This window comes from Balaenoptera musculus, chromosome 7, assembly GCF_009873245.2.
Source record: "Balaenoptera musculus isolate JJ_BM4_2016_0621 chromosome 7, mBalMus1.pri.v3, whole genome shotgun sequence".
Lineage (NCBI taxonomy): Eukaryota > Metazoa > Chordata > Mammalia > Artiodactyla > Balaenopteridae > Balaenoptera > Balaenoptera musculus.
Genome location: NC_045791.1, coordinates 98951485 through 98976248, shown reverse-complemented (window position 1 = coordinate 98976248; position 24764 = coordinate 98951485). Strand labels below are relative to the sequence as shown.

At 42.6% G+C, this 24764-nt stretch overlaps 1 protein-coding gene across 1 annotated transcript in view; it reads left to right on the top strand.

The window, feature by feature from the left end:
• The window catches only part of WDFY1 (WD repeat and FYVE domain containing 1), a 48349-nt gene extending 25162 nt beyond the window's left edge, over positions 1–23187 (top strand). Inside the window, exons 4-12 of the mRNA XM_036857122.1 lie at positions 4665–4719; positions 6204–6354; positions 7955–8067; positions 9901–10027; positions 12499–12604; positions 17478–17579; positions 19132–19262; positions 20774–20882; positions 21675–23187. Coding sequence (XP_036713017.1) covers positions 4665–4719; positions 6204–6354; positions 7955–8067; positions 9901–10027; positions 12499–12604; positions 17478–17579; positions 19132–19262; positions 20774–20882; positions 21675–21734 — 954 coding nt within the window. The 3' untranslated portion in view covers positions 21735–23187. The remainder of the gene's footprint in view (positions 1–4664; positions 4720–6203; positions 6355–7954; positions 8068–9900; positions 10028–12498; positions 12605–17477; positions 17580–19131; positions 19263–20773; positions 20883–21674) is intronic.
• The last annotated feature ends 1577 nt before the right edge of the window (positions 23188–24764 follow it).

Genomic DNA, 24764 nt, shown 5'->3' with positions numbered 1-24764 from the left:
ATTGCTGGGTCATATGGTAACTCTGTACTTAACTTTTTACAGAACTGCCAAACTGTTTTCCAAAGTTGCTATACCATTTTACATTCCCAACAGCAATATATAAAGGTTCTAAGTTTTTTACATATTTACCAACACTTGTTATTTTCTGGGTTTGTTTTTGTTTTATTATGGACATCCTAGTCGGTGTGAAGCGGTATCTCATGATGGTTTTGATTTGCATTGCCCTAATAGCTAGTGATCTTGAGCATCTTCTCATGTGCTTGTTAGTCATTTGTGTATCTTCTTTGGAGAAATATCTATTCAAGTCCTTTGCCTTTTTTTTTTTTTTTTTTGAGTTGTAAAAGACTTGGACCTTCAGCTTGGAAGATTTTCACCAGTGAAACCGTCTGGTCCTGGGCTTTTCGTCCTGGGAAGTTTTTTGAGTGCTAATTTAATCTGTTTACTTGTTATGGGTTTTCTATTTCTTCTTCAGCCGGTGTTTGTTGTTTATGTTTTTAGGAGTTTGTCCATTTTGTCTAGCTGATCTAATTTGTTGGCATGTAATTGTTCACTGCGGCCTTTTACAGTCCTTTTTCCTTCTGTAAGGTTTATAGTAACGCTCCCCCTTTCATTCCTGAATTTAGTAGTTTGAGTCGTCTCTCTTTTTTTCTTCACCACTCTGGCTAAATGTGTGTCAATTTTGTTGATTTTTTTCAAAGAACCAGTTTTGATATCATTGATTCTCTATTGCTTTTTTTCTGTTCTCTGATAATGTATTTCAACTCTATTATTTTTCCTTCGGTTTGCTTTGAGTTTAGTTTGCTGGATTGATATTTTGGGTATTACACTGTTGATTGAGGAAATTTGCTGGTTTTGTCTGCTTGGATGTCATAATAATATTAAATTGCTGTAAAGGTTTCTGAACACACATTCGCTATTTCTCTGCTTCTTTCATCAGGACCAGCGGTCCACAGACCGCACTTTGAGTATCACTGCTTTACAGAACTGCACACAGAGCAGTGAGAGCACAGACCGGTGCCTGCACCTGGCAGGAGAGTGGCAAGGCCAGCTTGTTACTGTGCTGGGTCACAGAGGATGGCTAGGAGTTAACCAGGAAAGAGGGAGGAGGAGGACTTCCAGACGCAGAGGACAGTATGAGCAAAGACAGAGGGGTTTTTTAAGTCAGAGTGTGCGCAGGGAACAAGAATGAAGCAGCTTGGCAGCATGAAGCACGTAAGACTGAAGAGATGGCTGGAGCGGGTCATAGAGAGCCTTGAGTTCAGCACTAGGTGTCATGCAGAGTGCTAATTGAGAAGAAGGTGGACATGGTCCCTGCTCTCAGGAGTCTTATGGCCTCGTGGGAGGGACAGGTAATACACAAGTAAACATCAAGTTGCAGGTTGTGGTAGATGCTGTGAAGAAGTGAACAGGTGCAGTGAAAGAGGGAATCCAGAGAGATGTGTGGCCCTGCTCCTAGCAGACAGGATCGTCAGGAAGGAAGACCGCTCCAGGGATGTGACATTCAGCTGAGGCCTGAAGGGCAGGTAGGAGAGAGCCAGGCAGAGCCAGAGCAAGTTTTCCAGACGTGAAGGTCCAAGTAAAGACTCGAGGCAGGAAGATCTCCGTGTCTGAGGACTTGAAGGGTGTCATCTTGGCTGGATGGTGCTGAGCGACAGGGCAGGACGAGGGGCGAGGGGACAAGTGGGCTGGGGCCAGGTCACGCAGGGCCTTGGAGGTCTGGGTGAAGTTTTAAGTTTTGTAAATCTGTGGGAAGCCCTTGCAGGGTTTTCAGCAGAAGAATGGCGTGATTTAATTCACATTTTTAAAAGATCACTCTGGCTGCTCAGTGGAGAGTGGATTGAGGGACCACAAGAGTGGAGGCGGGACCGTCAGGTGTTGTCGCCTTGTGGGTGAGAGGGCAGTGGCAGTGACGATGGACAGAAGCAGGTGACTGACATACATCTGTGGCAGGTTGGGTGTGGGGAGGGGAGGAGGAGGAGCAACTCCGGTGACAGCCAGGTTTCTGGCTTGAGTCACTGGTAGACAGAGGTATCATTTATTGAGAAGAGAAAGGCTTAGGGGCATGTGGGGAGAGGGGGCATTTAGAGGGAAAGAAGACAGTGAGGAACCAGCTGTACAGCTGAGGTACCAGTGACACACCCAATGGCGATGCGGAGTTGGCATTGAATTTGCAGGCCTGGAGCCCAGTGGGAGCCCTGGTTGGGGAGTCATGTACACATAGGGCATCTTTCAAGCCATAAGAATAGCTGTGATCACCTGGGGAGAGAATGAGAAGAGACAGGCCCCGGGCCTGAGTCCTGAATGACTCTGATTTAGGAGTGGGGCTGACGAGGAAGCCAGCCAGGAAGGAAGGGGAAATGGCGATCCTGAGTGTGCCTTAAGGAGCCTGGACTACACCGTGTAAGCCGGGCTTCCCAAGCCTGCATAATCAGTCACGTTTATCATTCAGGGAACTTGCTGAAACTCACGTTGCCTGCCTCCATGCCAGACCCACAGCTTCAGAAGCGCTAGGGAGGCGCCTGGGCATCTACATTTTAGGGAGGCGCCTGGGCATCTACATTTTAGCAAGGCCTTTCGGTGACCCTTAGGATCGAGTGCATCAGGGAATCACTGCTTGATGGGGAGCCACTGGAAAGCATCCGGTGGGGGAGGATGGAACGGTCAGGTGTCTGTTTGTTTGCTTAGTGTGCCGATAAGTGGCAGATGTTTGATTAGATGTAGGTGTTTAATAGCAGTGCTGATAAGGTGGCGTCCGGTTTCGAGCCAAGATGATGGTGAACGGTTAGCTGCTCCCTGAGACAGGAGACGTGCTGATATTGAGGGCAAAGGTGACAGGTTCAGCTTTGACAGTTGGGTTCATGTGCCCAAGGGGTTGGTCTGGGCTGGGGTTGGGAGTCCTCCCAATTTAGGTCTCAGTGGAGACCACACCTGTGGCTGGCGTCAGTTAGGGATAGCGGGTAGGATGGGAAGAGCAGAGGGCCAAGGTCATGTTCCCTGGGGAATATCAACATTTAAGAGAAAGTCAGGGGGTTGGGAACCCACAGGGGAGACAGAGACGGAATGGGCCATGTGGGAGGAGAGCCTAAGATCAGGGCAGTGACATGACCTTGGGGATGGCAGTTAGACAGCAGCTGGTGATTGCAGGGAGAGCCCTTCCCATGCAGCGGGGGTGGTGCCCTGCGGTGCGGTGGATTCAACAGTGACCGGGGTGAGGAGCTAGAGACCCTGAACATGGTGAGTGTGGGCTCATCTGTAGAGAAGGCTTTGGCTGAGGAGGGGATGAAGAAAGTTTTAGTATCATTAAGAGAATTTTGGTTTTTTTTCTTTGCTTGTTTTGCTTTTTAAAGTAAAGGAGAGGAAGCCTTGAGTGTGTTTAAAAGCCAAGAAAGAAAGAGCCAGGAGAAAGGACAGGCTCTCTGCTTAAGCAGTTCACGCAACAGTGGGCAGCTGGTGAGGGCTGGGGAGCTGCAGGCTTGGGGGTCAGCGCCCACCTGCTTGGGGCTGCTGTGTATACGTTGTGTAGTAATAAATGCCGGTGGTCTTGTTTTACTCCTTCTGAAGATTTTATAGGAATATCGTGGTGATGTGTGCACACATATGTAACGAGAAGCCACGAGTGCAAGCCTCAAATACCTTCTCCAGTGGTGGTAGTGGTCATGCATTTATTTCTCTAGGAACTATTCTTGTGGCTCGTGGTTCAAGGGTACCCTCTGCGGTTATAGGATGGCATATAAAAATTCTTATAGCTCTTCAGTGGAAAGGGGCAATGTAAATCCAATTTATTATTAGTTAGTATTAATCTATTGATTTCCCTCGAATAGAAATTAGTATATATAAAATGCTGGTACATTTTTGTACTTTGCAAAAAACCAAGGTGGAGGACAAGGAATCAGTATTCCTTTGTGGGTTGTTGTTTTTTTTTTTCATCCTGACCAATCAGCAATTCATAATGTTCCATGTTATCGAGACTCTTAAGAACTTATCAATTTAGCACTGATCAATAGAATTTTTAATTAGTGCTTTTTCTTTAGAGTTTTATCTTCTCAGTTTTATGCTGAGGCTCATTTTCTCATTAAGAAATATGTACTTTTAATTTTTTCCTAGTTATAAAGTATTACATAGTCTATATAAATTTTGGAAGATACAGGAGTATTAAAAAACAAACAAAAAAAACACCCACAGTGTCTAAATTTCCTTTTTAGTGTGTGTTTATATATTAAATATACGTAATTTTCCTCTTCTATTGCCTCAGATACCCAATGCCTTATTTTCACTGGTGCTGAGAATTCTGTTCCTAATGGGTCTTTGTAGTTTTGCTTTGTATGTATCATCTTGAGGAAATTCTAGTGAAGCCAAGAGAGCAAAATGAACAAGATGCCTCCTTTGCAATTAGAGGGAGAGGAAATACAGAGCACTCATTTGTAGAGGAAGAATTGGACAAAAATGCTGTACTGGTCAGCAGCACTTTCTTTACTTGTCTGCTTCCAAAAGAAATGGTAACCCGAGGACAGGACCAAGAAGCAATTCCCTATTGTTCTTATGTAGCTAATCTTGAGTCCCGAGGCTGGTGATGGCCATTTTTGGATTTTACTTCCTTTTGAAAGTTAAGGTCCTGTTGTTTTTAAAACCATAACTGTTTTCTTATTGCATGTGTTTACTTTTAGGAATTTCACGTTTCTGAAGATTTTAATAAAATGAACTTTATCAAGACCTACCCAGGTAATTATAATACACACACACACAACTAGAATACCATGTCTTAGGATCAAAATTAGGTTTTCACATTAACTTTTTAAAAGTTTTGTTACCCCAGTTATGTGGGAGGCTATTAGCTCTTCAGAGTTATGTACCATCCTTTTCCTGCTTATTAACATTTGAAATTTTGTATACTATTCCATTGGGTGCATGTGTCAGATTTAATTTAACCATTCCTCTGTTTTTGAAAATGTATACTGCTTCCATTTTTTGATATCACATACTAACATATATGATGGTGTGTATATGTGTGTATACATATCTGTGTGTGTATTTCACATATATGTATATACACATGTGTGTGTGTGTCCTTGATGGTTACTCTGACTCTAATTCTGTAACTCTGATTACTTCTATTTAAGACAGATTACTAAAAGTAGAATAACTGGGTCAAACTTTAAAACTTTTTTTAATACTCTGGATTTATTTTGCAGAACTCTTTCCAGCAATAGTGTAAATTTTTAATGAGTGGTGATTGAGAGTGCCTGTTCATTATTAAGTCTATATTGATCTTTATAAATATTTATTGCCAGTTTGATAGTCAAAAATAGTTCTCAGTTTTAAAATTATTTAAGCTTTATTTAATGTTGGCCATTTGTCATGTTTTATGAATATCTGTTCATGATTTTGCCCATATTTCCTGGGAGTTGTAGTGTTTTCTGATTTTGCTGATTGATTTATAAGAGAGCCCCTCTGTTTTTCTGAAGCAGCCTACACAGCTGAGAGCAAGGTCAGCGGTGTCTCTGTCTAGCCTCTGACTTCATTCATCAAACTGGGCATTTATTAAACACCAGCTGCATGCAAGATCCTGTTCCAGATAAAGTAGACAGGTCACTGCCCTGGTGTGGCTTGCAATTGACCTGGAAATACAAATATTCTAGAAGTTAGGTAATAGAACACCTTCTCATTCTCAGCTATTGCTTTGGAATGCAGAACTTTACAAATGCTTCATCTTAAAAATAATAAAAGGTTAATTTCAGAAAATTTCAGTTGCCCTTTTTTACAGTGCCAGTGTTTTCTAAAGAGTCAAAACACTAAAGGTATTGACAGTAAAAAACAAACAAACCTATTCTGTTGAGATAAGACTGCTGTTTTCCATATGGAACTCATTGAGAGTTGTATGTGTGTTTTTTAATCAGTTCTCTAATATATTATTTGAATCCCTCTTGAGCATTACTCTGTAATGATCTGTAGCTTCTGATGGTCTTCCCTGTAGGGAGGCAGAGGGCAGGGCCACGGAGAGCCTGCGATAGATCTGGGGTTGGGGCGGGCACATGCTCTGCAGCCTGTTTGGAGTGCGGGCATCTCCGGAATAGGACTGCTGAGCCCGTGAGTCTGCAGGCCGACCAAGTGGAGAAGGGGAGCCTCAGTTCACACCCACGGAGACTGGATTCCAAAGGTCACATTTCTTCCTGAAGGGTGCAGACTTTCCCTCTCTGTCCCCACAGCTCATCAGAACCGGGTGACCGCGATTATCTTCAGCCTGGCCACAGAGTGGGTGATCAGCACCGGCCACGACAAGTGTGTCAGCTGGATGTGCACCCGCAGTGGGAGCATGCTCGGGAGGCACTTCTCCACTTCCTGGGCTTCGTGTCTGCAGTATCCTTCCCCGCCCAGCGCCTCCCGCTCTCAGGAGTTAGTTTTGAATCTGCTTGGAAATTGCTGATTGAGATGCAAAGACTGAACGATTCCTACATATTTCACATAAAATCTAAGAATTTCTGTCTCTGCTTTTTTGCTATAAAGTTGGTTTATTAAAGATAATAATTAAATGAATTGCTGTTCCCTGCTGGGATGTGCTCTAGGTGTTTTAATACAGAATCTCGGAAAACCTAAACCTCATTAACACAGACCCCTCCCTTCACTCCTTTGCTTTGCAAAGTGAAAGAAAAGACTTTCTGTTGTATAAGGAAAGAAAGGAACGACTCTTCTGGTGGTGGTTTATTTGCAGACCCCACAGGAGAATATAAGAAGGGTCTGTGACCCTGGAGCTCATAAATGGGCTACAAGGAGTTTTTTAGGTTTTTTGTGTGTGTTTGGAGAGGGTTCATAATCCTTAATACTCTCAGAGGTGCCTCAGGATACCCCAAATGTTACAAAATTGCTGGTCTCAAATTTTCTACTACTCTATGGGATTTGTTTCACGTAGAGCTCGCTCTTGCTTAAGGCTGCCTGTGGTAGCTGTGTATCTTAGTGATGGCAAGGTAAGGCTGTCAGCAACAGGCAAATGCCCCGCAGTAGTCTCTCTTTGAGAGGTGGGATGTCTGGTGTAGTAAATTCTTTCTTCCATTGAAAGCCTTTATAAAAAATGTGTGCTACAAATGAATGCACAGCATGAGATATTAAAATAGTACCATATGCTTTAGAATCAAACGAGGGAAGACTACTCAGATGTATCATGTGCTAAATAAGTTCTTCTGTTATGTGTTTGGCTTTCGTATGGATTGATAGAAAATGGCACAGAATCACATAATCATGGCCCAGCCTGTGGTCCTCCTTTTGATCTATGTTTTGGAATTAAAATAGTAGTTATCTTATTGTGTGTAAACTACTGATTTGCCACAAATGTCTATGGCCATAAAGCGACCAAGAAAGTAATGAGTTGTTGCCAATAGTTAATATATTTTTAAATTTAAAGTTTCCTACTACCCCAAATGACTGCCTTTTGTATGATTAAAATTAAACTCTTCACAGCAATTTAAACCATCCTCTTCACTTAACGCTAAATCATCTAGGCCCCCCAAAAAGGTGGGTTCATGTCCATATTTGCTGTCATTTTTACACTATTTCCAGAGATATTTCATGAAAAGCAGTTTTCTTCCAGTTGTTTTTGGCTGTTTTCATTATTGAGTGTTTTACTTTTTAACACTCTGTTATAACTTGCTTATAATCACTTGTTTTTATGTCTGTCTTCTCTATCAGCTCTTAACATTTTTGTTGCCAATTCCTAGGATACTGGTTGGAATAGTAGCAGCTACTCAGTGTATTCTTGTTGAATGAATGAATATTAATTTTCCTGATAATTCTAGCTTAAAACATTCTTTTTCTTCCATATTTACATGTTGTATGATTTTCAGTTGGGTATTTCTTTTCTTTTCTCATAGTTTTAGGTTTGTGCTTCTTCTCTTTAGAATGTACCTTTTCTTCTTTATAACTTTGAGATGCATTGTGTTATACGTCCTTGACTGCTTCTCCACAGATATGACTTTGATACTCAGTATGCTTTTGTCGGCGACTGTTCTGGACAGATCACCCTGCTGAAGCTTGAACAGAGCTCCTGCTCAGTTATTACCACCCTTAAAGGACATGAAGGTAGGCTGTATAATCACCGCCGTTTTTCACCTAATTTGGGCATCCAAATTTAGTTCTCGGCTCTGTGGTTTCACGAATGATCAGCTCCTTATGATCTGTCAGATTTCAGTTTGATTGGCCAGATAGGGGAATTAAATCTCAAAAGATCTCAAAGAGTGAAAACTAAGTGAAGGCAGGGTGTTGGGTAGGGTTTTGTGTTGTCCAAATCCCTTCTAGATTGCTTGTGTGGATAATACTTTCTATTTTGTTTACCTTTTAAATTAAATGATTTTTGAAGACCTTTTAAAATGTCTTATAAATGGTGAGACCTTTGGAAGAATGTTGTTATTACTGTTTTAAATTTGTCACCTTCTAGGACACCAAGCAAGATGTAGATGGTGAGTACAATTAGAAGAAATGTATGAGCTGGTTCTGCCTCTACTTGGGAAACATCCCCGGGGGAGGGACTGAGGGAAAAGAATGACTGGGTGGACTTATATCATTTCTGTAGGGTGGTGAGTTGGCCAGGCTTCGTGGAAGGGCTTTGAAACTCAATCGGCTATATTGAGTAACAGATGAGAAGCTCTGAGGCCATCTGGTTCACGTCGAAGAATTGGGGGTTTGTTGAAGGAATTAATGATGGACTTATTTATGAAAATAGTGTTTTTAAGCGTAACAAGTTAAATGTCGTCCATAGCTAATCTATGTATGTAAAACCGAGTCTATCAGATCAGGGACCTTGAAGGGGAAAAGGGAGAGAGAAGGACAGTTAAGTTTGAATAGATTTAGGCAGGAAAGCACAGGCCCTGCAGAAACCACTTTCTGTTTATGACTAATGGTCTCATGATCCCCATATTGTTAAGTATTCTCTGGGTTGCTAAGGACAGAGTGGGTTCTGATAACTACTTAGCAGTGTTCATGTAGAAAGACCTTGCTTGTCTGCTATTAGGCCTCTAGCTGAAGTGCATGGGGCATAGGATCAAACAGGGTCAGGATTTCTGCAGAGTTGATCCCTGAAGCCAGTTTTGCACAATACTTCTTTTTTCACTTTCGTTAAGCTTCTGTGAGAAACTAGTCTCTGTTGGTTGCTTTTGAATGTGGCTTTATCAGCTTTCTGTATACCCACCAAAAATATTATTAGCTTGTGTGACTGGTTCAATTTTATTAAGTTTATTAATAGTTTTTTTCTAGGCAAGCAGCAGTCAATGGAACAATGAAGAGATCTGTTGAAAGAGAAATCTGTAGAAAGAAAGATTTTCCCAAGGATATCAAATTTAATAAGTTTAGCCAATATAGAGTGTGAAATGTAGGGTTTGGATTTTTTTACCTGAGTTCTCTGGCATAATTGTATGGTACACCTGCATCTCTTTTTTTTTTTCTCTGAGATACTTAATTCAGTTTTCTTAAACGTAGGCATCCTACGGTAAGACACCTGCAAGGTCCCAGAGCCCTAGAATCATCTAGATTTTAATCTTATATAAGATAACCACAGAAAACTTCACTGCCTTTTCTCATTAGATATTGGTAACTATTTTTTTTTTCTTCAAAAGCTTTTTCTGAACTAACCCTCATATACAGCTATTTTATAATTTTTTGGTATAGACGAGGAAAGTCTTCTTTAAACACATTTGTGTTCAAAGCAGTTTGATACACAACTGAAAATCCTAATCTTGTAGCTCGGGACAGAGGATGTGCTGTGCCTTCTCTGTGACTTGCGATAAAGTGTTGAACGCCCTTTTGTACAACGAAAATGCATTTTTACTTAAAGACTCAGCTAGGCCTCGTTCGGTCTTCTGCCTCACATGTGTATGTCCTGACGTAGAGTTACATTTAGCCTCCCTCTCTCATGCCTAGGTAGTGTCGCCTGCCTCTGGTGGGACCCTATTCAACGGTTACTCTTCTCAGGAGCCTCCGACAACAGCATCATCATGTGGGACATCGGAGGAAGGAAAGGCCGCGCGCTCTTGCTCCAGGGCCACCAGTGCGTGACCGTTTGTGAGGATGGGGAAAGAATCTGAGTTGGGGCAGGTCGGGGGAGGCGTTAGCGTTCTGAGACTACTTTCTCCAAACCCCGTCTTTTAGCAGACAGTGAGCCCTGTTTGATAGGGCTCACTCAGTCTGCTCCTAACTGCTTTTCCGTGAGTCCTCAGTGTCTGGTGTTCTGTAGCAAAAATAAAGGCCAGGGTTTTCTTCTTCCTTAGTCCATTGGGAGTAACTACCATGCCATTGGTAGTTTGATAGGGAATTGCATTGAATCTGTAGATTGCTTTGGGTAGTAGAGTCATTTTCACAATGTTGATTCTTCCAATCCAAGAACATGGTATATTTCTCCATCTGTTTATGTCATCTTTGATTTCTTTCATCAGTGTTTTATAGTTTTCTGAGTACAAGTCTTTTGCCTCCTTAGGCAGGTTTATTCCTGGGTATTTTATTTGTTTTGTTGCAATGGTAAATCGGAATGTTTCCTTAATTTCTCTTTCTGATTTTTCATTGTTGGTGTATAGGAATGCAAGAGATTTCTGTGCATTAATTTTGTATCCTGCAACCTTACCAAATTCACTGATTAGTTCTAGTAGTTTTCTGGTGGCATCTTTAGGGTTTTCTATGTATAGTATCATGTCATCTGCAAACAGTGACAGTTTTACTTCTTCTTTTCCAGTTTGTACTTCTTTTATTTCTTTTTCTTCTCTGATTGCTGTGGCTGGGACTTCCAAAACTATGTTGAATAAGAGTGGTGAGGGTGGACATCCTTGTCTTGTTCCTGATCTTAGTGGAAATGCTTTCAGTTTTTCACCATTGAGAATGATGTTTGCTGTGGGTTTATCATATACGGCCTTTATTATGTTGAGGTAGGTTCCCTCTATGCCCACTTTCTGGAGAGTTTTTATCATAAATGGGTGTTGAATTTTGTCAAAAGCTTTTTCTGCATCTATTGAGATGATCATATGGTTTTTCTCCTTCAATTTGTTAATATGGTGTATCACATTGATTGATTTGCATATATTGAAGAATCCTTGCATCCCTGGGATAAATCCCACTTGATCATGGTGTATGATCCTTTTAATGTGCTATTGGATTCTGTTTGCTAGTATTTTGTTGAGGATTTTTGCATCTATGTTCATCAGTGATATTGGTCTATAATTTTCTTTTTTTGTGATATCTTTTTCTGGTTTTGCTATCAGGGTGATAGTGGCTTCGTAGAATGAATTTGGGAGTGTTTCTCCCTCTGCAATTTTTTGGAAGAGTTTGAGAAGGATGGGTGTTAGCTCTTCTCTAAATGTTTGATAGAATTCACCTGTGAAGCCATCTGGTCCTGGACTTTTGTTTGTTGGAAGTTTTTAATTACAGTTTCAATTTCATTACTTGTGATAGGTCTGTTTATATTTTCTAATTCTTCCTGGTTCAGTCTTGGAAAATTGTTCCTTTCCAAGAATTTGTCCATTTCTTCATGGTTGTCCATTTTATTGGCATATAGTTGTTTATAGTAGTCTCTTATAATCCTTTTGTATTTCTGCAGTGTCAGTTGTGATTTCTCCTTTTCATTTCTAATTTTATTGCTTTCGTCCTCTCCCTTTTTTTCTTGATGAGTCTGGCTAAGGGTTTATCAGTTTTGCTTATCTTCTCAAAGAACCAGCTTTTAGTTTTATTGATCTTTGCTATTGCTTTCTTCCTTTCTATTTCATTTATTTCTGCTCTGATCTTTATGATTTCTTTCCTTCTATTGACTTTGGGTTTTCTTTGTTCTTCTTTCTCTAGTTGTTTTTTTTTTTTTTTTAAATGGGAATTATTTATTTATTTATTTATGGCTGTGCTGGGTCTTCGTTTCTGTGCGAGGGCTTTCTCTAGTTGCGGCAAGTGGGGGCCACTCTTCATCGCGGTGCGTGGGCCTCTCACTATCGCGGCCTCTCTTGTTGCGGAGCACAGGCTCCAGACGCGCAGGCTCAGTAATTGTGGCTCACGGGCCTAGTTGCTCCGCGGCATGTGGGATCTTCCCAGACCAAGGCTCGAACCCATATCCCCTGCATTGGCAGGCAGACTCTCAACCACTGCGCCACCAGGGAAGCCCCTCTCTAGTTGTTTTAAGTGTAGGGTTAGATTGTTTATTTGAGATTTTTCTTGTTTCTTGAGGTGAGATTGTATTGCTATAAACAAGATGGCGGTGTGGGAAGACGTGGAGTTAGCATCTCCCCACAAATAGGGCGTCTGCCAGCCGCTGGTGGGGGACTCTGACCTGCAGTTCTTAATGACTGATTAGTAGTGTTTATTTCATAGAAGCTATTATTCTGTATAATAAGTTATAGAATGCCAATTAAAGTTTGTACTGGGATCCAGATCACCAATGATAAAATGTCAGTTGCTGATTCCAGCGAGGGGAGAGATTTGAGCCTGCATGAAGGTGATGTCTGTGTTTTCCACATTGAGACACGTAACTGTTGTGTGTGCTGTTTGCAGTGACCGGGTGCAGTCGCTGTGTTACCTTCAGCTCACGAGGCAGCTGGTCTCCTGTTCCTCAGACGGCGGAATTGCAGTGTGGAACATGGACGTTAGCAGAGAGGAGGTAAGAGAGGGCGAGGCAGGGCTGACCAGGAGAGCTCCCACAGCCTGCCTCTTGGTTTTCTACCCAGTGACTGGAGATGCCAGCCAAGGTGCAGACAGCCCCAGCTCTTACTGGCTATCATCTGACAGGGTGCTGCATGTCACTTTGCACTGCATTCACTACTCATTGGAGAGTTTCCACAGGGACAAGCGATACACACAGCCAGGGCATTTAGGCTGATTTTCACAGAGAAGGGCAAGGAGAGGACACGGGAGACGGTCCGGCACGCCCAGGGAAGTGACTGGGGAGGCACTCCGAGGTTGCACACCTGTCCTGGGGTCCCCGAGACGCGCACCAGGGGCATAGCTCCTCTGGGAAAGTACATCTCTGTACTCTGCTTTTATTTTCCGCTGAGCCCATGTCAACATAGTGTTCTTTTCAGGAGACCTGAGTTCTAAGTGCCTTAATTTCCCTGAGTCTCCGTTCCTTCTTGCATAAAGTGAAATAGCTGAATGAGATGACTTCTAAGGTCTCTTCCAATTCTTTAGACAGACACTATCTAAGCAATCTCTCTGTCTTTTTTTCTATTTTAGATAATGCTGCAGTGAACATTTTTGACCTTGTCATTGTGTGATTGTTCAATTATTTATTTCAGACAAATTTCTGAAAATAGACCCTTTGGGTCAAGGATATGTACATTCTGAATGCTTTTTATAGATGTTGTCAGATGATTTCCAGGCAGGATTTCCATTCTCATCTCTGCCAGCACAGGTATTTATCTGTCTTTTCCAAGCGGCATTTAAAACCTGTGACGTAGATAGCGGAGTTGATTCCAGAGAAGATTTTAGTGTGAGGGGTGTTAAAGACTTATGGTTTAACTTCAGAAACATTTATTGAGCATCTAAAGGGTGGCCCTAAAGTCTGGAAACTTAGGTGCATATGCATCATAAATGATACTGCATTGCAGTACATACTGTATTGCATGATGTCACATGATGTGTTCCGGGTGCTGTCCTTTACACAGCGTGTAGGTCAGTATGCTGCACACCTCTGTGGTGGACCCCAGGCGTGAATGCAGCATTCCCACCCACCCCTGCATGCGTCTGCTTTGTGTTGCCTCTAATTACTTGTGAGTCTGATTCTCACTGAATAAATTTGCATCTTTAGCATACCCTAGGGACGTAATGAAAGGAGTTCAGTCTATTTAAAAGAAATAGCAATATTACTCACTTCCAGACTTTATGATTACCATGCTTTATACACAAAGATTCATACCTGCAAGAAGCTTGTAATCTAGTGAAGGAAACAGACTACCGTATAAATGATAAAATGCAGTCCGTCATCTGGAGAAGTACCGACTGCTAGTTTTTTAGCGACCTTGTAAGACAAGTCACATAGAGGAAATCTTGATTGCATGTCTGCTGGTTAATTTCCCTTTTTGAATTTTCTAAAGATCTTTTGGTAAGGCTTAGAGTAACTTGTTATTAAACATATGTAACATTGGCTCGATATTACAGAATGTGTAATACTTTCTTTGCAAAGATTTATTTGAACTGTGTTTTATATTTATCATCTGCTAGTTACATGCAACAGTGGCAGCTAGTATACTGTTCTATTTCCTAGACTTGGCCTGTTGGTTTTCAGTCTTATTCTGTGTTCCCTGGATCGTGAGGGAGGAGACCACTGGGGCCTGATGCTACTAGTGGCTCTTGTAAGGGTTTAACCACTTGGATTTCAATCCACTATTCTCATACTTGGTAAGTTCTTTTAGATGTAGAAAGTAGAAGCAGAGTTCTTACCTTCAAGGTTATGTGAGTGTGGAGTTTATTTGTGCCTCTAGGGAAAGAAAAGACAGTCCTGTCATTCCTGTGGGGGTCACTCGTTTCCTTGTAGTCACTTATGGAAGAGTACCCCAAATCATGAGCACACAGCTGGTAACACGTTTTGCTCTACGAGCTTTTCTGTCTCAATGGTTGGCAGTATTGGTGGGAAAGAAAATTATGTTAAAAAGATGCAGCATTTTTAGTAGGTTTTTTGTTTTTTTGTTGTTGTTTTGTTTTGTTTCTACCAGCTGAGTAAATATTAGTGCAAAAGTAAGCAGCCTCCAATCTATTAGATTCTGAACTTGAGTTAGGGTTTTGGACAATTTGTAGGACTTCTTTAGGCACAGGCCTAGAGGATTAATCTCAGATTCTCTAGCACCACGGTGTTTGCTGGAATTTCTTTCTGAGTCACCTGGAAACACTGAGTGGAGTGTCCCCAGCCTACAGTGGCTGTCGGCCACCACACTGGCTGGCTGGAAGCAGATCTACCTCCCTGCCAGATTGTAATCAAAGGGACTCCTTTCTGGAAGTAGGCATGAAACATAAATGAGCAAGTAGCAATAATGAGAATGAATCCTCTTGGAATGAGAACTTTATCTGGAGCTGGTCGATCACAGAATGGATACTATTTTATACATTAGTGCAAAGTAGATGAGCGCAGCGATTAGCAGCAGTAGTGCATTGGGGTTATTCTTGTTACATCATCTTCGTCCAGATTAGGCAGATGGAACAAGATGTAGAAAAGAGAGTGAAACAGAAAACTTGATTAATGTTCTCTTCAGCTCTTCTCAGCATAAAAGAAAACTTTGTCTCCTTGGAGAATAAGCATTTAATAGGATGGTTCATGATAGCTTACACCATAACACTTAATTCTATTAAAAGAAACAAAGTTATGGGTATTTCTTATATCAAAATATGTTCCAAAAAGTCTGTTTATTTCTGAGTTCATTTTTTCATTTGTTATCTCAAATTATTTTAAGCATATTTTTTCCTTCCCTCATGCCCCTCTGCCCTCCAGCTCCGCAAAGTAATATTCTTTCCTAACCCTTAGGCAGAAGCATGCTTCCTGAGGGCAGAAACTCAGTCCCCATTGGTTGTCATACTCCAGAAACATGTTTGGAGACCCTGACATGTTGAAGCGAAGAGGACCATGTCCAGAGGCTGTGTAGAGCGCAGTGGACGAGTGCAGGGCTGTGGGCTGGACTCTTGGGTCTACTGGGAGCTCCACCCACTAACCAACATGGACAGTCACTTCAATCTCTGAGCCACAGTTTCTTTGCCTGTAAAATGGGGAGAATGTTGCTCTGTATCATCTCCTAGGGTTGTGTTGAAAATTAAGCAAAATAAGGCATATAAAACCCTTGGCACACTGCTGGACTTATAAGGCCCTCTGTGTATACCAGGCGTTATGCAAAACACTTCGCAAATGTTGCCCCATTTAATCCTCACAGCCTTATGCGGTGTACACTCATACTTGAATATCACTGCCGTGAATACGTTTTTGCGTTCATCTTGTTCCACGTGACTGTTCCTCACGTGGGTGGTATTGCAGGAGTTACACTGGCGTGTGTCACAAACATAAGACTAGACAGTGGCCCCTGCTTTCCTTCCCCCTGCCATTTAATGTCCCCACGTTGTTGGCAGCAGGGCCCGTCGTGTCGTCGTAATCACCGTTTTTCCTTCAGCAACATTGTTCACAGGCAGTGTTTTCCAACCACCTTCTCTCTTCCCTGGTCACAGAAACAAGTAATTCTACATCGAGTAGTAATCTTCCTCATGGAGGTGCACATCTCTTTATCACTCTTTCTGTCCTCCCTTCCCATTTCCAACGTTAGCCCAGTTATTTAAAGAAACCTCTCCTCTGTCTCAGCCCACTTCATTCTGTTTGTGAGTGCCTTACCCCCCAACCCCCGAAAGAAAGACCTTCGTAATGGCTGTCCTATATAGAAATATTTCTAGTACCATGCCTAAAATAAGAAATAGGAAAGCCAAAAGTTTTGATGAAATAGGAAACAAAAAAAGAAAGTTGCGACACTCATTCTTTAAACCACCAGAAGTCCCCTTTCGAATCTCTGTAAAGCTGACCATCTTCACTGCGTATTTTATAAGGATCGATGTAGGTCAGTTCCTGTGGTTCTCCCATCGTCTCCTCTTATCAGATACATTTTTCTTGAGTGTTAACTTTCAAGATCAAGAAAAGGTTATTTCTTACTTCATGACCTTTGGTTTAATTTTATGGAAATAGTATTTTCTATTTTTACTGCACGTATATGATGATGCATGATTGAGGTTAAAGAGGCTTTTAGCAGGTTCATCCTGTAATCGAATACAACATGTAATGTTTTGTTTAGAGAAATATTTTCTAAGTTCTCAGTGAAGTAATTTTGAGGCCTAATTGCCCTGTTTTAACAAAAATTCACTGAGCGCCTACCCTGTGACAGGCTGAACGTATTTAAAGATGAAAAGACCAGTGAATAATCCATAGGTTAGTCGAAGGGGCTGGGGGGAGGAAACGTGCATAAAGAATTGCAGTGCAGAGAGATCACTGCTCGAATGGGGGTCTGCAGGCTGGCTGTGCGGGCACAGGGAGGGAAGGACACCCACGCACGGGAGCTGGGAGTGGGGGCGGGGCAACTAATCTGTCTGACATAATGCCCACCCCGAAGAACTCCTGTTGGTCACCTTGTGACCCCACAAGCCTTCCCAAGCGGTAGTTCGTCAGGTTCTGCAAGAAAGGTTTTTGCTCAACTGGATATAGTTATCAAACAACTTTAAAAACTTTGGGCATAAAAAAGAAATACATGAAGACAACTCGTAAGAGTTCATAATGCAAATTGAACTACTCCCTCCTATCGATAGATTACGAATGAGCAATCCTGAAAACATGGCAAAAATGATAAAGATTATTCAAAACACAAACATAATATTGAATATGGCAACAGCTATAATATATTGAAGAGTTCAAAAAAAGGATAACCCCACCAAGGTCTGGAACTGTCGTATTAACTTCTGACCACTCAGTGTAAACCTGCAGCTGCTCAGATGCTGGGTTTCACTTTCTCCTCCCCCAGGCTCCTCAGTGGTTAGAAAGCGATTCTTGTCAGAAATGTGAGCAGCCCTTTTTCTGGAATATAAAGCAGATGTGGGACACGAAGACACTGGGGTTGAGACAGGTGAGTAGCCAGCGTCGAGTCCTCACTGGGTTAATTCTGTATTTTGTTATTTACGTGATGAATCTGTCATTTTGTTTGGAATCACACTTTTCCCTGTAAATGCTGTTAAATCCCGCCTTTGTGGTACCACCATCATTGTGTGACTGACAATGAGCAGGGCCTTTCCCGGGGTAATTGCGAGACTGTTACCAAACCATGCCCTTGCTTGTCCTGCACTGGAAAAGCCGGGACGCGCAGAAAACCCTGAGAGCCTATTCGTAAATAGATGAAAGAGTTTTGAGTTTAGGACTATTACTTGTTAAAGTCAGTGTTTGTACTAGCCCAGCACAAAATCAGAATGAACTAGGGCGTCTAAGCCTAATGCTTGCACGAACAGATAAAAAGTAACAGATTACCCCTCACTGGAATACTCTGACACCAAGAATTTTAGATTATTTCTAAATTGTTCCACGTAAGTGTACCTGGAGCATTTCTATTAAGCATGTTTCAAGTCTGTACTGTTTTTTATTTTTTTTAATTAGTTGAAGAAACATGTCCCAAATAGCCTACAGATTTCAAGGAAGCGCTTATCACTGGGTAGTCACGTAACACTAACGTTCTGCAAAAAACATAGTTCTGCAGTGGCCTTGAAGGTAGCCACTCATTCAGATTGAATATGAATTTGTGCAGGTAAGGGAAAAAGAATGCCAATTTTATTCCTTTTATTACTGGTTGCACCTCTCTAAGGGGTTGACGGAAAGTTTGTGTGTGTTAATAAACTTTCTTTGACTTTACTTATGAAGCTACTCTACAGCAAGGTCAGATATGAGACTGGCAGGCAGTGCAGGAATTGTTTCCGCATTCGTAACATTCTAGTGCTCGGAAACAGCACCCACATTGCATCCTTCGCCTAGCTTTCGCAACGCATGTCTGGTGGTAACTGGTGTGTGAAGTAGTCTCTACTTCAAAGGAAACATGAAGAATTAATTTTAATCTTATGAGTTAACAACTAGTGGTAGAGAGAGGAAAGGTGTGGGTCACAAAGCTTTTAGTGGTTTAAAAAATATATATATATGTTGAAATTAGTAATAATAACTGGGCTATTTTGGAATGTTCTTGGTGCTTATTTCCAGAATCACAATTTGAAAGATGAAAAGAAATAGCACAACATGATTATGGGTATCTGTTTCTTAATGAGGGCAAATTACATTTAAAACTTTATATCAAAACTTTTCTCTGTAATAGGAATACATTTTTCCCTCCTGAAGTCTCTAGCCATTTGGGTTCCTGAATGAGCTTGAACTTGGTTTTAACAATGTTGTTTATGGTCGCCTAGGCAGATAATATGAATGAATGAAAACTAGTATTTGACCAATAACAAAGCAAAGATATTTGGAAATCCTCAACGGGTGTTGATATTGTCTGCCTTTGGCATGTTTATTGATACATTGAATGGGGGGTGATTATAATTCGAGGCACATTGTCCCAATCCCATTTCCCCTACTCTGAAGTGAGGCCACGGGCATTAAAGCAAAAGGTAAACTCCTCCCTTTCCTCCTTCTGGTCCCTGAAGCATCACTGCAGGAAGTGTGGGCAGGCTGTCTGTGGGAAGTGCAGCAGCAAGCGCTCCAGCTACCCTGTCATGGGCTTTGAGTTCCAGGTCCGCGTCTGCGATTCCTGCTATGACTCCATCAAGGACGAGGAGTGAGTGTTTGCTTATCTTTATCTTTTTGTGTGTCCATCTGCAGTGGGAGAGCCTGAGAAATGATACAGGTACATGGTTGACCCTTGAACAACGCGAGGGTCAGAGGTGCAGCCCTCCGCGTAGTGGATAATTTGGGTATAAAAAGAGTTGGCCCTTCCTATCCACGGTTCTGCGGATCACGTAGTGCTGTGGTATTTACCGTTGAAAAAACTCCGGGTATAAGCGGACCCATGCCGTTGGAAGCGTGTTGTTCAGGATCAGCTGTATTTCTGCCCACTCGTTTATCCCTTTCATAAACAGTTTCTAAAGAGGATTCTGCCCTAGCTTTATGACTTAAGACGAGTTTCTCCCAAACACTGTGAGAAATGATGCAGCTAAGACCAGTCCGGGGCCGCGAGCCCGCGCCACTCGGGATGCTGTGAAGGTCAAGGCCGCGTGCACGCTGATGGGTGGCTGAGCTGGCGCCCTGCAAAAGCGCCCCCGCTTCCACCTGTGCACACACACGCGTGGAAATTTTATTTGTGGGAAAACTCCGGAGACCCATGTTCTCTCTTCCACAACAATCTGACCTAGCAATCTGTTCTTAAATAACTATTTATGTGTAAGACAAGTCTGTCTGTCCTCCATTCTCTCCTGACTCAGACAGATCCATTTGGACAGAATCAGCATTTTCTTTTGCTCCTTTCTTTTATTTTTATTTTTTTTCATTTTTGGCTGCGTTGGGTCTTCGTTGCTGCGCGCGGGCTTTCGCTAGTTGCTGCGAGCGGGGGCTACTCTTTCGTTGCGGTGCGCGGGCTTCTCATTGCGGTGGCTTCTCTTGTTGTGGAGCACAGGCTCTAGGCGCGCGGGCTTCAGTAGTTGCAGCACGCAGCTCAGTAGTTGTGGCGCACGGGCCTAGTTGCTCCGCGGCATGTGGTATCTTCCCAGACCAGGGCTCGAACCCGTGCCCCCTGCATTGGCAGGCGGATTCTCAACCACTGCACCACCAGGAAAGCCCTCTTTTGCTCCTTTCTGAATCGTCTTGGAAAGTAGCAGACGGACACACCTTGGTGGAGGCCCAAGTAGGAAAGCTAGTGCGGCACCACTGGTGTCGGTCCGTGAGCTGGTGATGGGGCCTGGGCTGCTGCGGGCTTTGGAGCAGAGTGAGGGTCAGTGTGCGCAGGAGCGCTGCTTCTCACACCAGGGTTCCGGGGGAGCCTGCAGCCTGGGATCTCATGCAGTGTAGGCTTGTCCTTATGTCTAGGAAGGTACCAGCCTTTCCACTAAAAAACAAAAAAAAGAAAAAAAAAATTTGGTTATTTTGGGAGTTTTAGAAAATCTTTTATAAAACAGTCTTGCAACTTATCATGCTTTCCATCATCCTTTAATTATAGTTTTCAAAACTGTAGCCACATTTTTAGGAGCGAATTTTGACAGTGTTATCGTATTTCCTCTCTGTTGCTAAGAAAATTCATCCCTTACCTCTAGAAACAGTGGGGTGAGTTTAAATGGTCTCTTTTCTCTCTGTTAGTCGGACTTCTCTAGCAACCTTTCACGAAGGAAAACATAACATCTCCCACATGTCCATGGATGTTGCTAGGGGCCTGATGGTGACCTGCGGGACCGATCGTGTGGTGAAGGTAACCTGCCAATTAGCACCTCAGTGTAGACTGCTCCACCGTCATGCTATGAATGTGCATAAGGCATTTCTGATTGGCAAGCTCGCCTTGCCTTTTGATGAACAACTATAGCCACGTGGAAACCTGGAAACAAACTGCATGTTTGTGAGTTTCCACGCCCTTGGTGGTGTCTCCCTCGGCCACGTCGGTCTCTCCAGGTGAGCCAGTGAGGGCCTGGCACACCTCTGTCACTGTCTGCACTGAGCCAGCCCCAGGGTCCTCCCTCCGCCTGCCTGGCCTTAGCTGACCCCTTTCTCTGATCACTCCTTCCCTGGCTATTGATCCTTTCATCCTGGGCAGAAGGCTTCCCATGTATACGAAATAACCACACGCTTTTTTATTAAATCCCTGGGTGGCTAACGCAGGAACTGAAAGTAAGTGTTTTATCCTTAGTACCACTCTTGAGTTGTAAAACTATGACATAGTTTATTTCATGATAAAAAAAAAAATGGGCTTTTCCCCAGTGGGCTTTTTATTAAAAATAAAAGTAAATTTATAGTAAAACATCATTATGATGTAATTTGCAGGTGTCGAGAGAGATACTGCTTATAAGCTTTTTTCATATTTTAGCCGACCACGTTGTTTCGTCGCTATGTAAATCTCGAGAAGGTTTTGTAGGGAAAGCAGAGAATGAGTTATGCTGGCCCCTTTGAGAGTGTAACAGCTGTCTGTTCTCAGCGCCAGCAGCGCCTCCTGGGGGGCCACGTGACCGTGACCGGTGCTGCGTCTCCAGGCCTCCCCCTTCTCTTGCAGATTTGGGACATGACGCCCGTGGTGGGCTGCAGCCTGGCGACTGGGTTTTCTCCACATTGATCCGGGAGCCGGGCGGGGTCTGCGCCTTCCCAGCAGGAGCCTTCACCAAACACGATGCTTCCCTGTAGCTCCACGGTCACTGTCGCGTGGACGGACAGCAGCCACTAAAAAACAAGTCAACGTTTTTAAAAAGAAAAAAATGTAGAGGTGTGTTTTGGGGCATTTGTGGAACTACCCGTGGGATGTAGCGGGTCCCCGAGGAGTGGAGTTATTTACTCCAGCGAGACGTCCTCGGGAGTGGTGAGCTGACGTGTGCCGAGGCAGTCATTTAGCACGCGAGAGTTTCGGGGGAAAAATACCGACCGGAAGAGTTAAAGCCTAGAACTTTCTTCAAGCAGTTCCAACTACAAACACACTTCCCCCCAGGCTTGCTGGGCCCGCAGGGGCTCCCATGCTTCTCTGCAGGCAGAGCAGGGGTCAGGGGAGGAGGACTTGTTCTCTCCCTTGGGGGGTGCAGTGGGACTTAGGAGCCCAGAGACCCTCCTCATCTGCTGGCAGTCTGTGAATATTCTCCACCCCTGGTCACTGAGAAAACTCTTAACAGTATCTGTCCTCTCCAGGCGGTGCCACGTCTGCTCTTAGTGTGTGGCCCGCTTCAGTTGTTTCTCGTCCCAGCCAGCATGCCGTGGGCGAACTCTCAGATTGTCACTCAGTGAGCTGTACAGTTTCTGTACTAACCAAGGCAGCCCACACTCTTCCCTTTCCCCCAAATGTGCTCTGAGGACAAGACGTTTCTATGGTGCTGCTAACGCGGGACTCGCACAAGCCGCCTGACGCTTTCTGACTGCGGTCAGTGATGACTAATGGAAAACCCGGCTACCAGTATGCCTAGGATGGGGACGGTCAGTCGGTTCCATGGGACAGCCCCGTCCTCCTAAAAGACACAGTCTGTTTGCAGGTCCAAGATGAGCCCCTGTGATCCTGTGGCAATTTAATAGACACCTCAGAAAAGAACTCCAAAGCTTTTTAAACCAGGTTGACTTTTAGTTATAACTTATTTCATAGAAGGAAATCGGTAATCCAGAGCAGTAACTGTTAGCCAGGTCCTGCACAGTAATTCCTCACTTGTAAATTACTTTCATAACAATTAGCAAAATCTGTTGTATCAAACGGCATTTTAAAATTTTTCGGCAACTTAGTACCAGGATGGGGAAGAGGTAGGGAATGGGGAGCCTGTCTTTTAATATTCAAATATCTATTTGTTTTTAACAGCAAAACATGTATCTGTTATTTTAGGGCTATGGAAGTGAGTGGCGAGAAGTCGACTTTTTGTAAGGACAGATTTTAAAATAGATAGCAAAAGTATTTTTGTTAGTCTTACTAATGGATATTGAAAAAAACTACTGCATCGCTTTTGGGGGATCATATCAAGACAACATTGTTCTGTATGATATAACTAAGGGACTAAATATTTTAAAATAACAGCTGTTAATTAAAATGTTTTTTTAACATCTTTACTGGAGTATAATTGCTTTACAATGGTGTGTTAGTTTCTGCTTTATAACATAGTGAATCAGCTATACATATACATATGTCCCCATATCTCCTCCCTCTTACGTCTCCCTCCCACCCTCCCTATCCCACCCCTCTAGGTGGTCACAGAGCACTGAGCTGATCTCCCTGTGCTATGCAGCTGCTTCCCACTAGCTATCTGTTTTACATTTGGTAGTGTATATACGTCAGTGCGACTCTCTCACTTTGTCCCAGCTTACCCTTCCCACTCCCTGTGTCCTCAAGTCCATTCTCTACGTCTGCGTCTTTATTCCTGTCCTGCCCCTAGGTTCATCAGAACCATTTTTGTTTTAGATTCCTCCATATATATGTGTTAGCATATGGTATTTGTTTTTCTCTTTCTGACTTACTTCACTCTGTATGAATTTTTTAAATAATAGTTTAAGACAGGCAGTTAAACTAAGATGTCTTAATGGCCAAGTGGCACAAATAAGGAAAGGAGGTCAGGCACATCATGTTCTAGAATGATCTGCAGTAGAAGTCGACTTTGTTGCTCCTTGTAATTTTTGTGTTATATCACCTGAAAAAGATGTTTTTCTTTAAAAATTTTTACTAGGCCCTTTGCATAATGTCTGTTACTAACATAATCCAGAAGAAAATTTGAGTGATGGTAACTTGAATGGCAGTGTTGAGTGTTAGCTTAGTTTAGTCAATGGTTCAGCTCATACAAAGGTGCTATCCTGGGGATTTTATGAAGTCCTGCAAGGAAAATAGAATATGATCTATCCCTTGCCATGTTGAAGAAGACCGAACTGTGGTTTTGCTTTCCTTTAACCTCTGTAAAATGTGATTTTATGATGTCTGTGGTAGACTGAGCAGAGTTTCGCAGCTGCTGAGAATATGCCATAGCTTTGAGACTTCTTTTCTTTTAAAAAATCCTTAATGAAAAACTCAGTGTTTCATAGAGAATATAAGGCTGATATAGCACTTCCTAAGGGGTTAACCTAAGTCAAGGAGGAAAGGTCTGTGTGAGGAAGAATTGGAGCAGGGTATCCAGAAAAGGAAAGGAGAATGTTTCAATGTATTCTTTCTCCACCAGAGCTTATTACCAGTTTTTTTTTTTTGAAATGCACATGACAGGCTTGCCTTGTCTCTATCCCACACTAGGTAGCAAATGGGGTAATATTTTTTATAAAGGTGGGTAAAAATTATTTTCACAATTTTAGTGACTGGGCACATAGAGTACAGCTAGACTTCTAGTTATTGCCTGATTTTGACTGCGTTACTCTTAAACGGGTCACTTAAAATAGTTCTTCGAGTAAGGGTTTACTGGTTTTTCCATTCCTGAATACTCACGCTGAGTTGCAATTAGGGATCACAAAGTACAGAATGTTAGAGAATATCCTTCTGTTTAGATCTAGTATGTTTGTGATCAGGACTTGCCAATTCTTCATTCTAAACACGTTCTAAAATTGCTCTTTATTAGTGCAAGTGATAGGAATATACCCTTATAGCATGAGATGGAAACAGATTACTCATTACATTGTAAATCTCTGTTTACTATGTCCTAGTTCTATC